The sequence below is a fragment of the Hippoglossus hippoglossus genome, chromosome 13, assembly GCF_009819705.1.
Source record: "Hippoglossus hippoglossus isolate fHipHip1 chromosome 13, fHipHip1.pri, whole genome shotgun sequence".
In the NCBI taxonomy this organism is placed as follows: Eukaryota; Metazoa; Chordata; class Actinopteri; order Pleuronectiformes; family Pleuronectidae; genus Hippoglossus; species Hippoglossus hippoglossus.
Window position 1 is genome coordinate 21540875 of NC_047163.1, and position 22048 is coordinate 21562922.

General features: G+C 39.0%; 1 protein-coding gene across 1 annotated transcript; it reads left to right on the forward strand.

Annotated features, from left to right (window-relative positions):
• Positions 1-516: 516 nt before the first annotated feature.
• On the forward strand, positions 517-21406 carry LOC117772665 (alpha-2-macroglobulin-like). The gene is given in 37 exon segments (XM_034603992.1): positions 517-631; positions 799-979; positions 1054-1210; positions 1697-1749; positions 2201-2221; positions 3302-3467; positions 3555-3639; positions 3751-3895; positions 5157-5274; positions 5403-5512; positions 5602-5769; positions 5856-6083; positions 7003-7066; positions 7207-7352; positions 8455-8604; positions 8973-9113; positions 9201-9291; positions 10299-10413; positions 10780-11005; positions 11511-11637; positions 11826-11947; positions 12060-12111; positions 12432-12515; positions 14817-14993; positions 15081-15156; positions 16148-16304; positions 16499-16573; positions 17554-17716; positions 17814-18001; positions 18636-18827; positions 18829-18849; positions 19815-19927; positions 20117-20207; positions 20286-20354; positions 20443-20548; positions 20670-20711; positions 21263-21406. Coding segments are annotated over 37 exon segments (4311 nt in total). The 5' UTR covers positions 517-545; the 3' UTR covers positions 21268-21406.
• Positions 21407-22048: the final 642 nt, after the last annotated feature.

Sequence of the window (22048 nt, forward strand, 5' to 3'; positions counted from 1 at the left end):
GAATGGTGGAATATACACAATAATACAACAGCATCTCTGGCAATGAGTTACAGGAAAATGTACAAGATAAACACTTACAAAATATAATAGCTTTAGAACATCTACACCCAGTTAGAATATTGTCCTGATGTTCCAGCTCCTGCTTTGTGTTCACCAAAACATTAAATCTTTTTTAAAAATGATGTGAGACCATTTCTATTTTGTCACTTGTTATAATTCAACATCGAATCTATGGCACCACAGCAGAGGCCGTTAGGTCTCTCAGGTCAACCCTCTGTGAAATATCACTTTAGTCAGACCGTAATACACAATATTAAATATATTTAAAGCCATCTCTGACACAGTCTCATACGCTAAGACTATAAATGATTGACTTATGAGTCAAGACTTACTGGAAATTAAATAGAGCAGTTGCATGAGAGTGTGTGTGGGGATATGTCTGTGTGTAGGTGTGTGTGTGTGTGTGTTTGGAGGGTGGGGTGGCGGGGGTTCTGTATCAGTGGCTATTTAACAGACGCTGTCTGTGAGGATCATCTCAGTCAGTCATGGGTCGTCCTGGGATTCAGATGTGGACATGGACACTCTGTGTCCTCTTGAGCTGCATGTGTCTCGCTCAAGTCCTGGCAGAACCGTAAGTTTGCCTGTTATTGTTTTTTTGTGTGTGTGTGTACTTTTCTTTTCGAACTAGGGTTTCGATCTTGTTGATTTGCTACAGAAGTTTGTGTTGGTGTTCCCTGCGTGTGAGATCCAGTGTGACAGGCTGCCCAATGGCATGTGTGTATGTTTCTGTGTCTATAGGCATTACATGGTAGCCATCCCTGCAGTTCTTGAGGCTGGAGCTGAAACCAAATTTTGTGCGAGTCTCCTGAAGGCCAACGAGACTCTGGACATGACCATCACTCTGATTTCTGCTGAAATGAACACAACCCTTCTGAGAAAATCTTCCAGTCAGGAGTTTCATGACTGCGTTGATTTTAAGGTCAGCTCATGAGAAAGGCTTTGATTCAAAAGACATGTTCATTTATTCAGTATTAACACATATTTCTCTCACAGGTTCCCCTGGTGCAGAATCAAGAGGTGTACAACTTTGAGGTGGAGGTGAAAGGCGAAACATTTTACTCAAAAGAAGTGAGGAAAGTCAAGGCCACTGTCTACCAACCGATGACGTTTGTCCAAACAGATAAACCCATCTACCTCCCTGGACAAACAAGTAATTTTGATCTAATGTTCTATGTTGTTGTGCACAATATGCTGTATATCAGTTATAGACAGCTTTCTCCTTTAAAATCAATGGAGTGTTTGGGGTCAGGGACTGCAGATACTCGTCAACGCCTCAGGGCGTGATGGGAAACACCTGGCTCTCACCTGATCTACGAGCTGACTCGTTTTATGTATGGATAGAATAATCGTGGCGGATGGTGACAGACTAAATGTCTGACAGATCAATAAAGAAAATACATTTAATCTTGTTTTATCACGTTTTGCTTTAATTTTACTCTGGTATTTTTATTTCAAGTCGGGTCTGATGTGTTTGGTGGCTTCCTGAGGGAATCAGAAACAGAGAGATAACAGAGAGAATGATTTTAAAGCCAAACAGTAACAGATAGTAACGTTATCAGCTCTGTGCAGACCGCAGTTTAAGTGGCCTGTCAGGATATTTAGCAAAAGCCTCATGTAACCTCTTTGAATTTCTCAGTGCATTTCAGAGTCGTCACACTGGACAGCAGGATGAGACCCACCAATCGGCTGGTGAGTATTTGAACTGTCTCCATCTTGTAGATTCCACTCACAAACCACAGTATCAGTGATTCTGTGTGACAACGGTGCAGGTTTAATTTGGCTGACTGGGTTAAACTGAACATCAGTTATGTAATGAAGTGACAGACATAGATTTGCCCTTTAACCACAGTTACTGTATGTCTCTAATCGGTCAGCTCCTGATGAAGGGTCAATAGTACAAGCAGGACTCTGTTTGCAGAGTCTATAGACCTGCAGGCCGCTAACACTAGTTTCTCATATCGCAACATGTTATTGAAGAAAATAAAACTTAAAGTGCCACCTATGAGACTTAACAATCAAATTAATGATTGATTTGGTTGATTTCCTACCCACCCTGTTTGGACACTGCATGATGAGATCAATGTAAAGCAACATGTCTTTCAACAAAGTTCTCATTGTTTCTTTCTTTCTTCTCTTGCAGTACAATATAATTGAAGTTGAGGTAAGTCTAACATCCACACTATAATACACTCACACTGTAACACACTGTATACTGGAGGTAGAGGATTTGTACATATTGGTAAAATGTAAACCTCCCAAAATCATCAAGTGCCCCACGAGCTGAGTGAACAAGCCAACAAAATGTTTCATGTCAGTATTTCAAAATTCTAAAACTTTAAGAGTAAATTAAGTTTTAAAGATTTTGCTACCAACCTATAAAATTTGGCTTCACTGAAACAAGAGGGTTTACATGTGAACAACAGTTACAACAATGATGAAAGTTAAATCTTTTTACATATTTGTGCCTTTTCCTTTTTAAAGGGCCCATATTGTGCAAAATACATTTTCTGGGCTTTTACTATCCGTAATTACTTGAAGGGGGTCAGTAGGGACCCTCAAAGTATGAAAACAGTCACTCCACGGACTTTTTCACTCAGTCCATTCTAAGAAATATGTTACAGGAACGTTACGTTTCGTACCTCCTCTCCGTGTGATGTCATCATGGAATCGCAATCTTCTCGCGACCCCATTCAGCCGATACCAGTCCAGCTTCTGAAGAGGGGCTCATAAATAATTAATGAGGCATGCGAAAACAGCCTGTTCCGCCGGCAGCTCCAGAGAGAGGCAGAAGAGAGGACATAGAAATACACATTGCAGCAGTTTTTTTACTTTAAACCACTGATATATAATCTTAGGGGTACCAATACCTCAAATTAAATCCCAGAAAGGTGTAAATTATGGGCCTTTTAAATCAAGTCAATATGTTCTGATCAATGAAAAATCTTTACCTTTACAGATGATTTCTTGTCAGACTACATTAAATATTTTTTTTAGTGAAATGTTTATTTGTTTCTGTATATACAGTGTCTGTAATTGGACAGTGTGTTGCTAAGGCTTTTAGAGTAGTTTGAAAAGTAATACTGTATGTAGTTAAAGTGTGGGCTTATAGTTAAATTTGATCAGAAGGAGAATATGAAATGCTGAGCAGCATGTTGAGCGCTGTATTTCTTTGTGACATCCCTTTACATGAGTTTCATTTTGTGTCAAACACATGTTCCTTCCCATTTATTTTATGAAACAGGATTCTAATGATAACCGAGTTGCACAGTGGCTGAATAAAACAGCCGATAGCAGCATACTGCAACTTTCTTACTCCTTGAACTCTGAGGCCCAGGAAGGAATCTACAAGGTTATTGTAACCGTTGGCCAGGATAAAATATATCACAGTTTCAAGGTGGAGAAATATGGTAAGTTATGGCTATTTTTAAAAAAAATCTCATTTCCATCTACCCGCAATGTAGCAATAATGTGTAACAACCATATTTCATCCACAGTTTTGCCTAAATTTGATGCAAAAATAACGGCAGCTGATGTCGTCAGTATTGAGCAGGAAGAAATAAAAGCTGAAATATGTGCAAAGTAAGTCAAATCCTTTGCTTGACAAGTGCACTCTCAAAATACTGTAACTCTGAATAAGATCCAGTTGGTGATTGGATGTCTCCTTTTCAACAATCACAATGTGTTGCTTAGGTATACATATGGACAACCTGTGCCAGGCAGTGTCAAAGTTAAGGTCTGCCGACCTTTTAGTGGCTATTTGGTTTCTATAGTTACTCCTGATAATCCAGAGGGACTGCCTGACATAACACCCCCATGCTACGAGGAGACAAAGGAGGTACAGTGGACGGAATCATCTCTCAGCAGGAACAAGAAGCAAAGTGTAACTGTGTTTTTCTGTGTATCAGTGTGGGGAAGGTGACATGTACTTCATTCAAATATTAATTTGTTCATTAACTTATTGATTTATCTAATTATTTATTATTCTTAAATGCCAGCATTAGACTGAGTCAACCCCGCCCACCTCGTTAACATACAGACACAGAAATACAGGAAAAAATAGATGTCGAAAAAAATCTAAACATAAATGTCGAAGCAAATAAGTAAATAAATAAGTATAAAATACATAAATGATTGAACAAATGTAAAAATGAATGGATACTTACATATAAATATATAAACAGCTCCTTCCCTCACCACACTTTTGTATTTTTTCATTTTCATTATTTAATTTACTTCATTTACTTCATTTACCATATCTATTTATATATTTACTTTTATATGCAGACGAAAAATAATTGCATGCTTGCGAGATAAACAAATAAATAGATAAGTTAAATGCATTTAGAAAAAATAAATTAATATTTTATTTTAAAACATAGGACAAGATATTGAATATTCCTTTGTTTGTTTGAAGTTCTTAGGCACAATTTAGGGAACCAACTACCAGTAGATGTTAGCGGCCAACAGGGGATGTTAGGGACATAACTTCAGTTTTGCACCTTAGCTTCATCAAGTGCTTTGGTCTTGTAATCAATGATACAGGCCGAACATGAGGGTGCGCTGAGGCTAAAGGTAAATCTGACTGGCATAGCACTGCCATACAAGCCAGTAGCCAGTAGATCAGACGTCATTACCTCTATGCCTTTTTAAACTAAACACTTTCCCTTTTTAGAACATAGGACAAGATGGAGAATATCCCTTGTTCTACCACACTAATTAATATCTACCGCCAGTTAATGTTAGTGGATGTTAGGGACATAAATAAATAATTGTGAAAATAAAAATAATTATATTTAATTATGTCTATGTTTATTATAGATTTTCTTTAATGATTTATTTATTTATTCCTTTTGTTATTTTGGCAGTTTCAGTCCTCAATACTCACGTTAATTACGATGGCATTTGTTGATGGTTATTAGGTGGTTACTTTGGTGCTCCGAACATTTGCCAGGTTAAACTTGCAGAACGTAGTTGTCTGAGAAGAGCATGACCCTCAGACTGTAAATACTGTGAAACTACGTTAAGTGAAAACTGAATGGAAAAAGAGTTTAAATTTGAATTAAATCCATCTAATCTTATTTCATTTGTGATTTTAGACGGGAAAGAAAGGTTGTGCCACTTTTACCTTCAAGATGACAACTTTCACAAAACTCGACCAAAAGGTGCTACAAGATTACCTGGTTCTGATTGTTGAAGTGGAAGAGGAAGGGACAGGCATGTCTTTGTCATATTTGATATTTTATTCATACATCAAAGAGATATTTTGTAGCAAATTTATACAGTATATTTTACTTGAACAACATGTTACATACATCCTTGTAACATGGAGGATTCCTGCATAGGTATTTCCCTCCAACAAATGAAGAGACTGCAGATTTCATATGTTATTGGAAAGCTCATGTTCATCGACACACCCAAGATTTATGACAAAGGATCAAATGTGGAAGGAAAAGTAAGTGCAGATTTTTCCCTTGACGTCCTCACTGTCATTCGACCAAAGCGATGTGCATCCTCACTGACACAATGCTCTGCCCGTAATAGGTTAAAGCGGTTCACTTCAATGATACACCCATAGCTGACATGCAGGTCTTCCTGTTTGAAGGTGAGAGGTGGTCCTCACGTCTGCTGCACAATCTCACCACTGACAGTGATGGTGTAGCCACTTTCTCATTCTCCACAGCTGAACGCAATAGAGAGATCAACCTGCACGTAAGTGAGAGATAACTCGTCAGCCACACTGAACTCACTTTCCAAAGTTTTCCTCCACTTCATTGTGTTTCTTTTTTACGATCTAGGTTAGTAATACACCACGACTGGGCTACTCTGGTTATAGAACTCGATACTACGAGACTGGCCATCACTCAGTGTCTATGACCCAACCTCCCTCTGCTGACACCCAAACAGTCAGCTCCCTGGAGGTGGTGAAGAAGACAAATCCACTGTCTTGTGACACACAAGAAGAGATCTCCATCAAATACACTGTCGTTGGAGAGAAAGGGGCCTCCGTAATGGCGATCTACCTGGTGAGTTGTATTTATCTATCTGTTTGTGTGTATTTTATTGTATCCCCTCAATTGACTTCATTTCAAATGAGGGCCTCCCTTAATAAATTTTGATTATAAATAAATTAAATCAAAAAACCTTTGATATAAACTTGTAATATATTGCAGTGATTCTCAACGTTTTCAGTGCCTGGGCAAAAAAAAATGTTTAGAAAAAAATCCTGTGCTTTTATTTTTAAGGGGATTTTTTATGCAGCGGAGTGCAGCCTATTCACACTCCTTAACAGTTTTTGTTAAGGAGTGTGAGAAGTCTTTTTGAAACTACTTCTCAGTAGTTGGCACTTATTTATAGCACTTTGTAGTTTTGCTTTTTTGAAGAAATTGTACTTTCTTGATTCTTGTTGTTCTGGGTTTGTACCCTCATGGTTGAATGTACTTATTGTAAGTCGCTTTGGATAAAAGCGTCAGCTAAATGAAATGTAATGTAGTTGGACTTTTTTATTTCATGTTTGTGCATGAAAGCACTGTTGAGTCTGTTAAAAAAGGCTGAAGTTACTGAATTGTTATATATGTTGTTTTACCTTGTGTCCTTAAGATGCACTTTTGGTTTTTTTATTAAAATGCAGCTAATTGAGTGTAAAAGGGAATATCCCCCTCTCTAGCATCGCCACCTGCTCGCGTTTTGGTTATCATTAAACTTGTTTTTTTTGTGTTGTCATACACATTCTGTACTATTTCAGGTTCAAACTGCACCATCTTTTCATTAAATAAATTTGAGAAGTTGAAAATTTTCCTCGATTTGGGTCGCAGCTTGTCATTAAGGGGTGATGGTGGGCCCCGAAGCCAGACCAGTTGAGAACCACTGATCTATTGTGCCAGGGAATGAGGTTTTATTTTTGCATGACTCATTCATTCTGCCATTTTGTCACAAACTCTCTAGGTCTTATCCAGAGGAGCCATTATCATGCAAGGATTTAAACAGATTGAAGTTCAAGACCTTCCGGGTGAGCAGAGACGGGCTTTAATCAAGAGTCTGGAAAATCTTATATTTGAGATATACATGGAATGAAAATATACTTGTACTGCTATTTTATTACATGGAGACATGTGGATGATACTTGTTGTTTCTAACTTCACCTTTTAGTGACTGAGGGTGGAATATCCTTTGAGTTGAATGTGCATCCAGAAATGGCGCCAGAAGTCCAGGTCTTGGCATACGCCGTCCTCCCCAGTGAGACTGTGATCGCTCACAGTGCTGACTTCTCCGTAGAGAAGTGCTTCAGTCACAAGGTCAGTATAGAAGAAACCATGAGGCACCAGCTGCGCTTGTCAGATGTAGGTGCAGAACGTGTTTGCTACATAATGTGGATATGTACCCAGGCTTTCCACAAGGATATGGAGTAGCAAGCCAGTTTGAGAAAGTAGTCAACAAGTTCAACTCTTTATCTGTGTTACCGCTCAGTTTGTGTGTGTGTGTGCATATGCAGCCCTGTCCTGTAGGAGGAGAGGACAGAGAATTTGAGCAAATGGGAGCGGATCAAAATAAGGCTTCTTATTAGAATATGGCCAATAATACAAATCAAACAGGGAATTAGATTTGAAAGGTCACAATGAGCATTTATGAATCAATAAATCAATCAGCTAGATGGCACTTGTAGAAGCACTGATATAAAGTGTTCATGTAGAAAAACCACACTCACATCAGATGAATTACTTTTACCTGAGTTCAGTGACAAACAAGACATATTGTGTTGTGATCTGTGTACGACAAGTTCACTTGTGTCATGATTCATGTCCCTCATCTTAAGCCAGAAAGTGCAGATCAACATCTCAGTCAGCCAATCCACAGAGACTAGATCATTTATGACAGCTATGCTGCTCTGACCTCCTCCATCACCACAAGGAAGAACCAGCCTGAGCACAACAGGCAGTGGAGACTGGCAACAATAACTTTAGCTCATAATATCCTTAATAACTGAGACCAACCATTGGTTTTGCTGCATGGGACTACCCTCAACAAAAGCATGTGTGGAATAAGTCACCATAGTTTGGCATAACCCAAACTGTAGTGTGTATAAAAGTGCACAATCCCTCCCTGTCAGCAGTCAAGTCTGTAGCTCTCCACATCTGTCCTGAAGTTTGATCAAGCTTTAAAATACAGGACATCAGCCATCATGAGTTCATTTATACAGCAAACTCCGACAGGTCAATTTGCCATGTGGCCACTCCCCTCCGGAACACATACCAGCTCCTTAAGTTTGTTTGACATTTGTTTTACATTTTAAGAAGTTTGGGTAGAATATACATCAATGTCCCACTGTCAATATAATAGACTCTAGTCTTATTCCAATGAAGTCCAGATGGTGGGATGTGTGTTTTCTGTGTTTGTCAGGTGTTGCTGGAGTTTCTTCCATCCTCAGCAGTCCCAGGAGAGGAGACCACCATGCAGCTGAAGGCCCAACCAGACTCCCTGTGTGGAGTGAGCGCTGTCGACCAGAGTGTCCTCATCATGAGGCCAGGGAAGGGTCTGACTGCAGACAAGGTAACTGCTACTCTACAAATAGATGCCGACATCCTGGAGTTTTATTCTAGTACTCCTCTGCAAAATCTTTTCCACCATTTATAATATCAGTTACCCAGAGGCTATGGCTTTATGTCCTGAAGTGCTTGAATCCACAAAACACTTTTGGAGTTTCAGGGGTAAACAGTGTAGCTGATTAGTGACCTATCTTCAGACGTAATAAAACAACAGAAAAACCCTTAACATGTCTCCATACCGCTCGTGAACTAGATAATGAGTGTTTTGTACTTGACATCCACCTTTTGAGATGAAACTGCCCTAAGTCCACCAATACAGTCATCAGATCTTCATGCAGCAGTTTCAAGCTTTCAACCTTTTTTTCTTTACAGATTTTTGACTTGTTGCCTGTCACCAAAGCGTCTTACATTCCATATGATGTAAATGATGCAGTAGAATGCTTGCGGGTGAGACCAAGAAGATACATTTATCCACGTCCTGCTGAGAGTACTGATGCATTTACAGTTTTCCAGGTAAATCCACATACAGATACCGTCATAATAAAGGATTTCATTTTTTTTTACATGCAGTTAATGGTTGTATGTTGTTCGAATGTCTAGAACGTTGGACTGAAGATGGCTACAAACTTGTTTATCCGAATGCCTCCATGCCTCAACTTCAAAGGAAGAGAATACCACCAAGGCCACTATCGTAAGTATGCTAACTGTTCTGCACTGTTAAGAAACACATACTGGATTAGGTGCAATAAAACAATTCATAGTGTTACTGTCAATGGTGGAGGAAGTACTGAAACATTTTACTCAAGTAACAGTTTAAATGAATAAACTCAAGTAAGAGGACCACATTAGCATTTCTATTGTTTCTACTTTTTCTTGTATAAGTACTTTCTTTTAAATAGTTGTAAATTATTGAAAGTAAAAGTGTGTAGCCTATTCATCATTATTTTTTTCCTACATTTATTAATTGATTTTCCACATATACTTAACAATATTATAGACACACCATTGCCCCTTGAACCCCCACCCACTACAATATCAGTACATTAATAATCCCAATTTTTTAAATCAACATTGCCACCCCACCCCGCATCTAATAATAGGAAAAAGAAAATAATGACAATCAGCAGCACATAATACAAACACAATATAATAAGTGGCTAACTAATGATAGTACACATTAGCAATTTAACACTTAACAGGGCTCCCCCTTGCTCCGGACATCCAACAGTCTGCTCTCTTTATTTGTATTTGTTAATCATCCTCTGGATCAATAAGATTACCAACATCACCATTTTTAAGATAGGAAAAGACAGGGCTCCATACTTATTTCCTTTAACAATATAGGTAAACTTTCCCATCGACATATCTGTTGCCATCTCTCTCAACCATCTGCCTATTCATCATAATGGCTGGTCAAATCCATTTTCCATCTGCAGCTTTGCTGGCGTTAAAAGAGGCAGTGTCTAATGTTTCCTGCATGACCTGATTGGTTCAGAGATACAAATCTCTCATTGATTACAACATACAAAAATTATCTACTTCAGTAAAGTACACATCATGAAAAATGTACTTAAGTACAGTAACTAAGTAAATTTACTACGTTACATCCCACCACTGGTTACTGCTGTCTTTCCAGTTGAATATTTTCTGGTTTCTTTTCAGGTATTGTCCATGGTCCAATGGCCCGAATGGGACAAGAAAGGGGATTTGCCGGGCCTATAGGTCATGGTGCCCCACACTATCCTCTTCCAGCTATAGAGACAGTCCGTACTTTCTTCCCCGAGACTTGGATATGGGACCTGGTGGAAGTTGGGTGAGCTTGTATATGAATCGAATATTAGTATGACTTTACATTATTACATCGTTGGATGTGTAACTGAGTTTTTCTTTCTGACTTTCTGCTTTTTCCCTGCAAACTATTTATTATATTATGTTATACCAGAGAATTATTCCTTCTTATTAGTGAGTCCGCCTCAAACAGTTTTAATATACTGTCAATTTTTTTAATTTGTGTGCAGAACTTTTTTTATAAACATTGTATGGTGCAGAGGGAATTTAGAAAACTTTGTGTTCATCCTACCTGGTTTATCTGCAATGATGGTTTTATGGTCAAATTTGTCAATTTTCCAAAGTTTTTCTAGCTCACAGTATCTGTGTCTCTGTGTATTTGTTAATCCAGAGCATCCGGAATGAAGAATGTGTCCCTCCTTGTCCCTGATACCATCACCACCTGGGAGACGGAGGCTTTCTGTTTGTCCCCTCAGGGTTTTGGCTTGGCTCCTCGTAAAGAAATCATCGTCTTCCAGCCATTCTTCCTCGAGCTCACGATGCCCTACTCCATCATCCGGGGGGAGCACTTTGAACTGAAGGCAACCATCTTCAACTACCTTTCCAGCTGCATCATGGTAAAGGAAGTTTTAAATAGCCTGTAAACTAATGTCCACATGGCAACAATCTAGCATCATAATGACAACATTAACTTTCTGATGTTTAGCAGATTTTATGTTCTCTATCTTCGCCTGCAAACATTTACGAGTTGGCACTAAACACAAACGTGAGGTTGAAGGGAATATTTTGCAGGGTTGTTGAAATTACTTTATGTAGCCAAATTCATGGTGAAATCTTAATTTGATTCCAATTTTTATTTTTTTTCTAATAACTGTTATGAACAATTGAGATTCAAAATACTTCACTAACCCTTCTGTGGAGACCCTGAGGGCATCCTGCACATTTTAAAGATCAACATTGGTTTACGGCCACATTTTGGTTTATACCTTATTTTATTAGTATCAACGTGACTGAGACATGGAATCAGGTTTGTATGTCTCGAAACATGCAGCAGTTTGAGCATTTGTTCACATTCGCTTCACATCAGCAGTTTCAAAATATATTGTTGTGTCTCTTGAACAGGTCTCTGTGGCGCCAGCACACTCCTTAGATTACACCCTCACCCCCCTCTCTGGTGATAAGTACACATCCTGTTTGTGTGGCAATGAGCGCTTGACCCTCAGCTGGAACATGTCCCCTACAGCTTTAGGTGAGGCTTCAAGCTTTCATCCACACTTTTGCCAACGTGGTGGAATTACTGTGCCTGTTTCCACATCTTTTAAATCTCTGTGAAATCAGGGAAATCCATCACAGTGGCAAAATACTTTTGAAATTTAGTGGATCTGAGATAATTCTCAATCAAGTTTCAAACAGGGTTTAATGAACTTTTTTTCTCAGGGGTTGTGAATGTGTCGGTGACTGCTGAGGCTGTGGAATCTCACACTTCCTGTGGCAATGAGATTGTGAGCATTCCAGAAAGAGGCCGTATCGACGTGGTCACTCGACCACTCATAGTAAAGGTAGTTGTCTTTAATACATAATAGCAATGGTCTTTATTCCAAAGCCTTTTTAAAAGAAATACATGTTGGAAACTCTGCAACTCTCATTATTCCCTACCTCTTTCCCTCTCAGGCTGAGGGAACTGAAATGACAAAGACCCACAACCTGCTGCTCTGCCCAAAAGGTAAGTAGACCACCACTTGCAAAAAGGTATCATACATTGGTTATTGTGGCCTTTCTGCCAAGTTTAGTGAGAGCATCTCCAAATCTTTCAAAAGTCATTACTTAAATGCATTTTCATACATTTTGTCCATAAGAATGTAATATTTGAACTATTGTGCTTCAAGACCGACCAATGTTTTATTGTATTGATCTTATTGCTTCATCAGAACTGCTATGATTCAGGATCCACTAACTGTTCATAAATCTGAATGACGTCTTTGTTTTGATCCTGACCGTGGCTTGAGTTTGTCTCTAAGGTTGTTGTTCTCTGTCTGTACACAGGAGAGGCTTTGACAGAGGAAGTAGAGTTACAGCTCCCTGAGAATGTGATCGAGGGATCAGCTCGTGCCTCACTATCAGTTCTGGGTAAACGGATAAACTCATTTTGCAGAGTTAACAGTTCACCTTTTTCTTGATGCCTCAGAAATAAGGACATTGATAGTAAAAAGGGACATTTGGATATTATTGTCCTTCTTGAGAGATTGCATTTGTTTGTATAATGCAACCATGGCACTTTCATACATTATACAGAAAGTAGTTATTTAGTCAAAAGTTTTAATAATAATAACTTTATTTGTATAGCACCTATCTAAACAAGCTTACAAAGTGCTTCACATAAAAAATCCATGGCAAAATGAAGAATGAATTATAACTAGAAAATTCCTCCTGCCGAGAAATTTCGAATGGGTGCCTTGCTTGCTGCCGGCTCCAGACAGACTCTTTTTTGCAAACTGCATGTGACATGATCAAGGTTGGGAAGAGAGAGAGACAGACAGACTGGCTGCTTTAAGAGAGAGAGAGAACATGTACCAGTTTCAGAGAGAGAGAGAGAGAGAGAGAGAGAGACCCAGAGAGAGAGAGAGAGAGAGAGAGAAAGAGACTTGATCAGTAGGTGGCGCTATCACTAACACTGCATACACACTCATAGGTCTCTTCAGGTCAGGGCTCTGATCATGTGACAGAATTTTGGGGTCGATTGCTCACACTTCATTTTCACACTGACCACTAGGTGGCGCTATCACTATCACTGCATACACACCCATATATCTGTTCAGGTCAGGAATCTGATGAAGTGTGTGCAATTTGGGACCGATTGCTCAAACTTAATTTTCACACTGACCAGTAGGTGGCGCTATCACTATTAGTGTGTATGCAGTGATAGTGATAGCCTTGACTTGATCAGGCCTTGACTCTGATCATGTGACAGAATTTTGGGGTCGATTGCTCAAACTTCATTTTCACACTGACCACTAGGTGGCGCTATAACAATTAGTCAATATTGAAGTTGAGTGCAACTGGACATGTAAGAAAAAAAATATATTTTTGGCTTCAGTGGGTTTTGAACTCCCTCGACCAGTGGATCAGAGTCAGCGTCTCAACCACTGATCCAATCACATTGTTGTTCAAAATCATCAGACAAAGAAAAAATCAATGTTAAAGTTCTGCCCTCACCTGGACTTGAACTCATGACCTCTGAGTCATTGTCCCACAGCTCTAACCACCGCACTACATATAGTGTTGAGCAACAGCTTTGAAGTAGTTCATATAAAGATTCCACTGTCCCCTGTTCCCCCTCTGGCCCCTCCCTCTGCGTGTGTAAGAGTCACTAATTACTGCACCTGTGACAGAGAGCGAGTGACAGTTTGGACCTTGGGAGTACGTCACAAACAAAATGCTCTAATTCAAAATCTATAACTCCTATCTGTGAGATGAAAACACCGTGAGAATCACAAGACTTTGACAAACAAGCAAATATCTATATTATTGGTTAGAGTCAAAAAATGAGGCTGTACGAGCAATTTAGAAACGTAGTTCTAATTCCAAAAATGAATTCTGAAATGTAACATTGGATTCAATGGGGCCGATATTTATCTCCACTCTAGCGCTCTGCTCAAACAAATGCTTGTTACTCAAAAACTATAAGTCCTATCTGTAAAATGAAAACATTTTGAGAATCACAAGACTTTAAACAACAACCAGATATATTTTTTATTGGTGAGAGCTAAGAAATGGAGCCGTGGGAGCGATTTACGTTTTATTTTTCGGTTTTGCTCTTTCCAGAAATTTCCGTCAAAATTAACATGGGACCCAATGGGAGTCGACGCCGGAAATAATTCCTCGATTTCTCGTGGCAGATATAAGCACAGGTCCGAGAGATTTGAGAGTGACATGTCTGCGAAAGAAACTTCTTGAACTGCTATTTGATCTAAAAATCATGTCTGAGAACCTCCGTTTGTGGATTTGAGAGCAGTTTTAGTGCAAATAAAAGGGTCTCAAAACAGTCATTTTCAGCAACTCGCTCTTTAGGGCGAGAGACCTTGAGTCCCATTGTACGTTTTCGGCCACGTTATCGCGATTTTTGTGCGAACTGTTGGACGAAATTCTTATAAAAGACATAGCACACCATTCGACGTAATTCCGCAGGTTTATTTGTAGGTATCGTGATTGTGCGACAAAATTTGTGCGCGTTGCGCCATGCAATGCATTGTGCCAAGTGGCACCAGATCACAATTTCTATTTGTAAGAATTCAGTACAGTTGAGGGAAAATACCAAAACTCCTTTAGTGCATGGCCTTCTGTATCAGCTGTGTTTGAAGCTTGTTAACATGGTTTTATATTAGTGTGTCAAGTCATTTACATGTTTGGTGAGTCGCTGTATTTGTGCAGGCGACATCCTGGGTCGAGCCCTGAAAAACCTGGATGGGCTGCTTAGGATGCCGTATGGATGTGGTGAGCAGAACATGGCGCTCCTGGCCCCCAACATCTACATCCTCCACTACCTGAAAAACACACAGCAGCTGACACCGGCCATCATGGAGAAGTCTACCAACTTCCTGTCAAGCGGTGAGCCTCAGTTAGCTTTAGCTGAATAATCTGGGACTGGTGTGAATCATTATGTCCTAATAAGCTTGTATTTATTTTATTCTACAGGTTACCAGAGACAGCTGAACTACAAACATATTGATGGAGCTTACAGCACATTTGGATCAGGAACAGGGAACACTTGGTGAGAAATAACTGATGTACATAGAATTATTTTATCTACCTACTTATTCCACAGCTGTCTGTGTTTCTGTATGTGGAACACATATCTCGGGAACCGTTCATCTTGTTGGCATCACACTTGGCATGTGTATTATTAATGGCCCAGGGAAGTGCCCTGTAGCAGTCATTGGGGGCGGGGCAGTGAGCTAATGGACAGTCTGTGAACTGAGTTGATCATGTCTTCTTCTGAGTCCTCAGATAAACTACAGCTGTGGTTGCCAACTGGCAGTCTGTGGCCAATAATATATCTGTCCTGCCAGATCATTTTGATCATTTGATTATGTTTCTTCCACTATATCGGATTGTGGGTGCTGATCTCCATCATGACAACAGTCAAAGCACAAAGTTTGTTTTGGTGCTGCAATGCCTTATATCAAGTTGAATTAAAGAGCTTTTATTTTGAAAAGTTGTTAACTGAAGATCATGTCAGACCTCTGAAATAGCTAACATGCGATGTATACAAAATAACAGCAGATCAGTAAATCATTTAAAATTGTATATAAAACACAAAGTAACAGATATCAATCAAATTCAGTTTAATTCTATGAAAACATTGAATTTATAATCTTCATTGCAGATAAACCAGGTAGCATGAACACAAAGTTTTCTAACTTCACTCTTCACCATAGACTGTTTATAAAAAGCTCTGAACACAACGTCCAGCACACAAACAATAAAAAGTGACAGTATATTGTAGAACTGTCTGAGGAGGACTCACTAATGACAAGGGATATTTCTGAAGTAGCTCTAGAACACACAACAAGAGAACATGCCATTCCAAACAGGCAGGTTTAGAACGGGCACTGCACTAGTTGGTAACTAATGCATGAACTAGCCAAACTTATGACCTATACCATATTGTGTTATGTTCGGTATCATGAAACGTGTTACAGAACAAGTGCGTCTCCTTATTTTCCTTTTGTCAGTGTCTAACTTTGTTTTGATGTCCTCAGGCTGACTGCTTTCGTGTTGAGATCTTTTGCCAAAGCAAAATCTTTCATCTACATTGACCCAAGGAATATTGAATCATCTAAAACTTGGCTGGAGGAAAAACAACGTAAAAATGGCTGTTTCGAACAGTCAGGAAAACTTTTTAACAACAGGATGAAGGTGAGCTTTTTGTACCTGTAAACTGTGATTAAAACAATCTCACTTGAAACTGAAGAGTAGACGTTTTATTATCACTGAGTAATATCTTGCTGTACTTTATTTAAAATGTGTGGGTGAAATTCGTTTGTTTAATGGAATTACTGTGTGTTGCACACACAGTGATGCGATATGTGAATATTGATCCCTTCCTACAGGGTGGTGTGTCTGATGAAGTGACGCTTACTGCTTACATCACTGCCGGTTTCTTGGAGATGAATTCGTCCACTGATGTGAGTAAACTCCCTCCCCAAACTTATCTCATGCTGTTTCACTCCAAACTTCGCAATTACAAGATAAACATACATGTATATGTGCACCAATCGCCTCTCCACTGATAAAGAAAACAATTAATTGTTTGCTTTTTTCGAATTAAAGAGTTATGTGGTGAAAGCACCCCTCTATGCCAAAAAGGGTGAATGGGTCAAACACTTAATCCTGTTCTATGCTGACAACCCTGCTATGAAAGTATTATTGTGCATAAGATAACAAAGTGATATCACACATTGTGTTGGCAATATGCGCATTGGTGGAAACATTACTTCTACTGTTTTACTTGAGTAACAAGGTGACGACGGCCTCAGATTTCAAATCTGGTGGCTTTGCTCGACACAGCAATCACAAAACTGTTTTGTGACTAAACTACATAAATGTCTTCCTATACTTCCCATTGTATGGCATCTGTTTCAGTACAGTATTAAGCTGATTGTTTCACCAACTGCTAATGTTTTCAAAGAAAGTTTTACACAAATTTAAACTGAATTCACTTTTTATTATTAATAGTTTTGTTTGTACTAATGAGTAAAAAACAGATATCTTCCCACTTACCACCCTGTTAGTATACACTTTTTTTGTGAGTGCCACAATTAATCCTGATTCACAATTAACAATATAATATGCACTATTACAATGTATAAACCTAACCTAACTATAACAACGGCTACTTTTCCTCATGGGGAGTTCAGATTGAAAAAGCTATCATAAAACAAACAGTTCTTTTGGTTTGGCTTCATAAAATAATGACCTGTCTTTGTAGTGGTTTACAACACTGGTAGTTGTTTAGCTACTTCTGCATCTTTCTTCATTATTTAATTGAGTGGTTCTGAAGATGGACTGAAGACTCTTTCTACTCTATAGTGATAATATCTAAATTCTGAGTTTTATGTTGTTATGTATTTGTACATACTTTCTCAATCTAAAATATACGTTACAGGATGCTGTGGTGAAGAAGAGCCTGTCCTGCCTTAAGGAGTCCGCCAATGACCTCAGCAACACCTACACCACAGCTCTGTTGGCGTACGTCTTTACCCTGGCAGGAGACATGGAGACCCGTGCTCACCTCCTGCAGCACCTTGACACAGTTGGACACAAACCAGGCTAGCTGCTGTCCTCCTCAAGGAAATCGTTCTGTCTTCACTTACTGTCACTGTAGCTGACCTTATGCCTGTATGTTTGTGGATGGATGTGTTTTAGGGGGTTTCCTCCATTGGACTCAGACAGCAACAGAAACATCGGCCTCTCTGTCTGTGGAGATCAGCTCCTATGTGATGCTGGCCAAACTCAGTGCCTCGCCCAGTGCTGAAGACCTGGGCTACACCTCTCGCATTGTCAGATGGCTGACGGGTCAGCAGAACTATTATGGAGGCTTCTCGTCCACACAGGTACAAGCCAAACAGAAGAATGTTCATTGACTAGCTGTGTGCTCAGAGCTGTCCTGTGAAAACTCTGTGTGTGTGTGTGTGTGTGTGTGTGTGTGTGTGTGTGTGTGTGTGTGTGTGTGTGTGTGTGTGTGTGTGTGTGTGTGTGTGTGTGTGTGTGTGTGTGTGTGTGTGTGTGTGTGTGTGTGTGTGTGCCAATTCAACAGGCTTATTAATGCTGTATTTACATAAATTAGTTTATGATTTAGATTGTAAGTCGGATAAAGAATATTACATCCTATCTTATCTGAAAAATTCCAAATAATAGGTTTTCTTTAAAAAAAAAAAAATTCAGTTAAATTCCTGAAAAGTTTAACTGAAAGTGAAAATCATGATTACTTTCAAAGTTCTGAAAACTGAAATATGATCTTTGCTGCATTACCTGTCAACAAGGGTTAGCTGCTGCTGTTACAGTACATGAGTACAACACAAGTTTCCAACCCAATCACTAGTTTATAACAGTGGGGCACCATTGTCAGCTTTTACTTTTTTACTTTTTTTAATGGTGACCTTCCACCTCTTCCTGCTGTATGTGTAACACAAGTGATTATATGTGTAAAGATTTAAAGTAACATAGAGTATTTTATGTGTGTTGCAGGACACAGGTGGTGCTCTTCAGGCTCTGGCTCTTTACTCCACTCTGGTATTCATCCAGAGGGTTCAAGCACAGTGATGGGTCCAGTCCCCCAGTAGTCAGCTGTCATTTGATGTGAACAGGGACAACAAACTGCTGTACCAGGAGAAGAGGCTACAGGACGTGATAGGAAAGTACAGCGTGAAGGTGAAGGGCAACGCGGTGTGCTTCAGTACAGGTCAGTCAACACTGGAGCTTTAACTGCTTCTGTTTGATAAATGCTCACCTCAACAGTCTTACAGTAGTAGTGCAGAGAGTCTGAAAGTGCTGCATCTCCAATTATATGTGGTGTCTGTATGCAGTGAGCTTTGTTCTTATTTTAATAAATGAGCCAGTCTGACTATTCAAATAACTGGATTTTGATTTTGAATGAAATGACCAGGTGGTCCTAAACTCTTACAACCTGGGAAATGACTTGATGCTACATAAAGCCATTAAACATGAAAGAGGTAGACACTTTGAGCAGGCTCCCTTGTAATCTGGGTTCATTAGTGTAAATGAACCAAGGTTTGATACCTTGTGCCTGGTAAAAGAGGATTTTCAAGTCTTCACCGATTTTAAAAACGTGGGAGATCACAGACATAGTGACAGACTTGACGTTTGCAGAAAACCTTTTCACAGTGGCGATTCCAGAGACTTCGGATCTCAAAGACACACTTGGGTGATTCTTTTTTGTCTACCTCTATTTTGTATGGTGGTTAGCAAACAACTTTTAGGTTGTCCATTACCACCACCTTCTGAACTGGAGTGCTGAAAACTTGCATGTTTCTGTCGGAGCCAATTATCGTGAAAATAAAACAGATTTGATATTCATGATTCAAGATCGGGGATGCTCTCACTCAATCTGTAGAACTAAGATCATTTTGCATAATCATCACACTTCAGGTTTATTTGGGCAGATAATCGGCAGAGACTGAATGCCCCCGGAATTGTCAGAAGGGGTGAATTAGGTCAAAAATCATCCAGATTATCCTGTAGTGTGCAGCAGCCCTTAATACAACAACCTAAAATCAGGATGTGTAAATGTGACTCCCTTGAAAACAACATGGTTCTTCTGTTTCATAAATTTGAGCAAAGGAAATTCTTGATATTCTATTTCAGTATTTTTAATCCCATACTTTCCCTTGTCTCCCTGTTTCTCAGATTAGTCTTAACTACAACATCCCAACTCCGACTGAAGTCACATCCTTCAGTGTTGAGGTCAAGGCACAGGCTGACGGCGCCAAAAACAAACTCAGTCTGTTGATAAGATGCCTGTAAGTAATCTGCTCCCACAAGTTACACTAATGATGGAGGCGTACTGTCATTTTTGTTAAACAATGCTCTGTAGATACCAGTGTGTACCTGATGGTGGATGAACCGGTATGCCAACATGCTCAAACATATCCTAACTGTGAGGACAATGGTGAAGGTATGGGACTTCACATCTTTATGGTTTATTGCAGATATCATGGAAAAGAGGAAAATACAAACATGGTGATCCTGAACATCAAAATGCTCTCTGGCTTTGTCCCAGATCCACAGTCTTTGAAGGAGGTGAGTTATTAGTGTAACTTAGACTAGTTTACATCCGTTATTGATGAGAAACCCAGTTGATTATCCTCTCCCCCACAGCTCAAAGGAGCCGTGCTGGTGAATCGTGTTGAAGAAAAGGATGATCATGTTATGGTGTACATCCAGGAGGTAAGAGGAATTCACAGTGAGGGTCAAGAGATGAGGATTTTCTGATTGTTACTAATTGCGTCATCTGTCTTTTCTTTTTAACCAACAGCTACAAAAGGACATACCCATCAACTACAGGTTACGTCTCAACCAGGAGCTGCCAGTGCAGAACCTGAAGCCAGCCGTGGTCAAGATGTATGACTACTACCAGACAAGTAATTCTGACACTCACACACACAAACCCCAAGTCCCTTTACAGAGACCACATCAAGCATATATGAAGAAAGGTTATATTTTAGAAAAATCCATCTGTCCTTCTATTCTTCTTTTTCTCAGGTGACCAGGCTGAGACAGAATATATCTACACTTATGCTGCAGGTAACAATACATGATGATACAAGAACATTCTAACCCAACCACAAAAAGTAATAATGTCTTTAATTGGTCAGAACCTTTCTCAAGAGGCTCTATGACCTGAGTCGAGAACATAGAGTACCTCCACAAAGACCCAACAATCCCCTTTTGAAACCACATTTAAATTAACTACATCTGGATTTTTATTTGAATCATCACCAAATTGCACACACTTAAAAATATCAGTCCCCTAAAAAAAACAGATTTGTTTCATCAAGATCCATGAATTATTCTCTGAGAAATCAACAAATGTTGAGAAGCACAATATCTCACAATGTTAAAGAAAGTGAAAAATAGTTCCTGGAGCCGCACCAAAATTGTATTGGTTCTTCCTTCACCCATACCATATCTTTCTTCCAAGATTCATAGTAATTTGTTCAGTTCTTTTTGTGTAATGCTCTTAACTCAGCAGAGGTAAACATAACTTCCTTGGCAGAGGTAATGATGTCAACAACAACTCTGGACTTCACATGGAATATAATATACTAATATTTATTATTTCTTTCTTTTTGCAGCTTGAAGAGAGGAGAGTTTTCAGTCTCTGTGTTGTCCCACAAACGAGCAGTTTAACACAAATGCTTAACACATTTCTGTCTAAATACTGTCTGTGTTTGAGGTGAAACTAATGGAGAATAAAATAATGTGATGTGAACGTCCAACTTATTTCTCTTATGTTTTACTGTGTGTTTTACACTGTTTCAACTGTTTGCTGGTGCAGCTTCAGCAGTTAATTTATTCATACACATATTGGAAAACACATGCAGGTCAGCTTAGTGTGGAAAGTTGAAAGATATTCACAAAACAATTGTCCTCATGGCTGCTAGGGTGGAGCATATAAAGTACATATTAAGTACATATAAAACAAATATCATATCCATCTATCTATCATCTATCTTTCTATTATCTATCTATCATCTATCTTTCTATTATCTATTATGTATCTATCTATCTATCTTTCTATTATCATCTATCATCTATCTATCTATCTTTCTATTATCTATCTATCATCTATCATTCTATTATCTATCTATCATCTATCTTTCTATTTATCTATCATCTATCATCTATCTTTCTATTATCAATCTATCATCTATCATCTATCTATCATCCATCTATCATCTATCTGTCTATCATCTATCTATCATCTATCTTTGTATTATCTATCTATCATCTATCTTTCTTTTATCTATCTATCATCTATCATTTATCTATCATCTATCTATCATCTATCATCTATCATCTATTATCTATATCATCTATCATCTATCTATCATCTATCTTTCTATTATCTACCTTTCAAT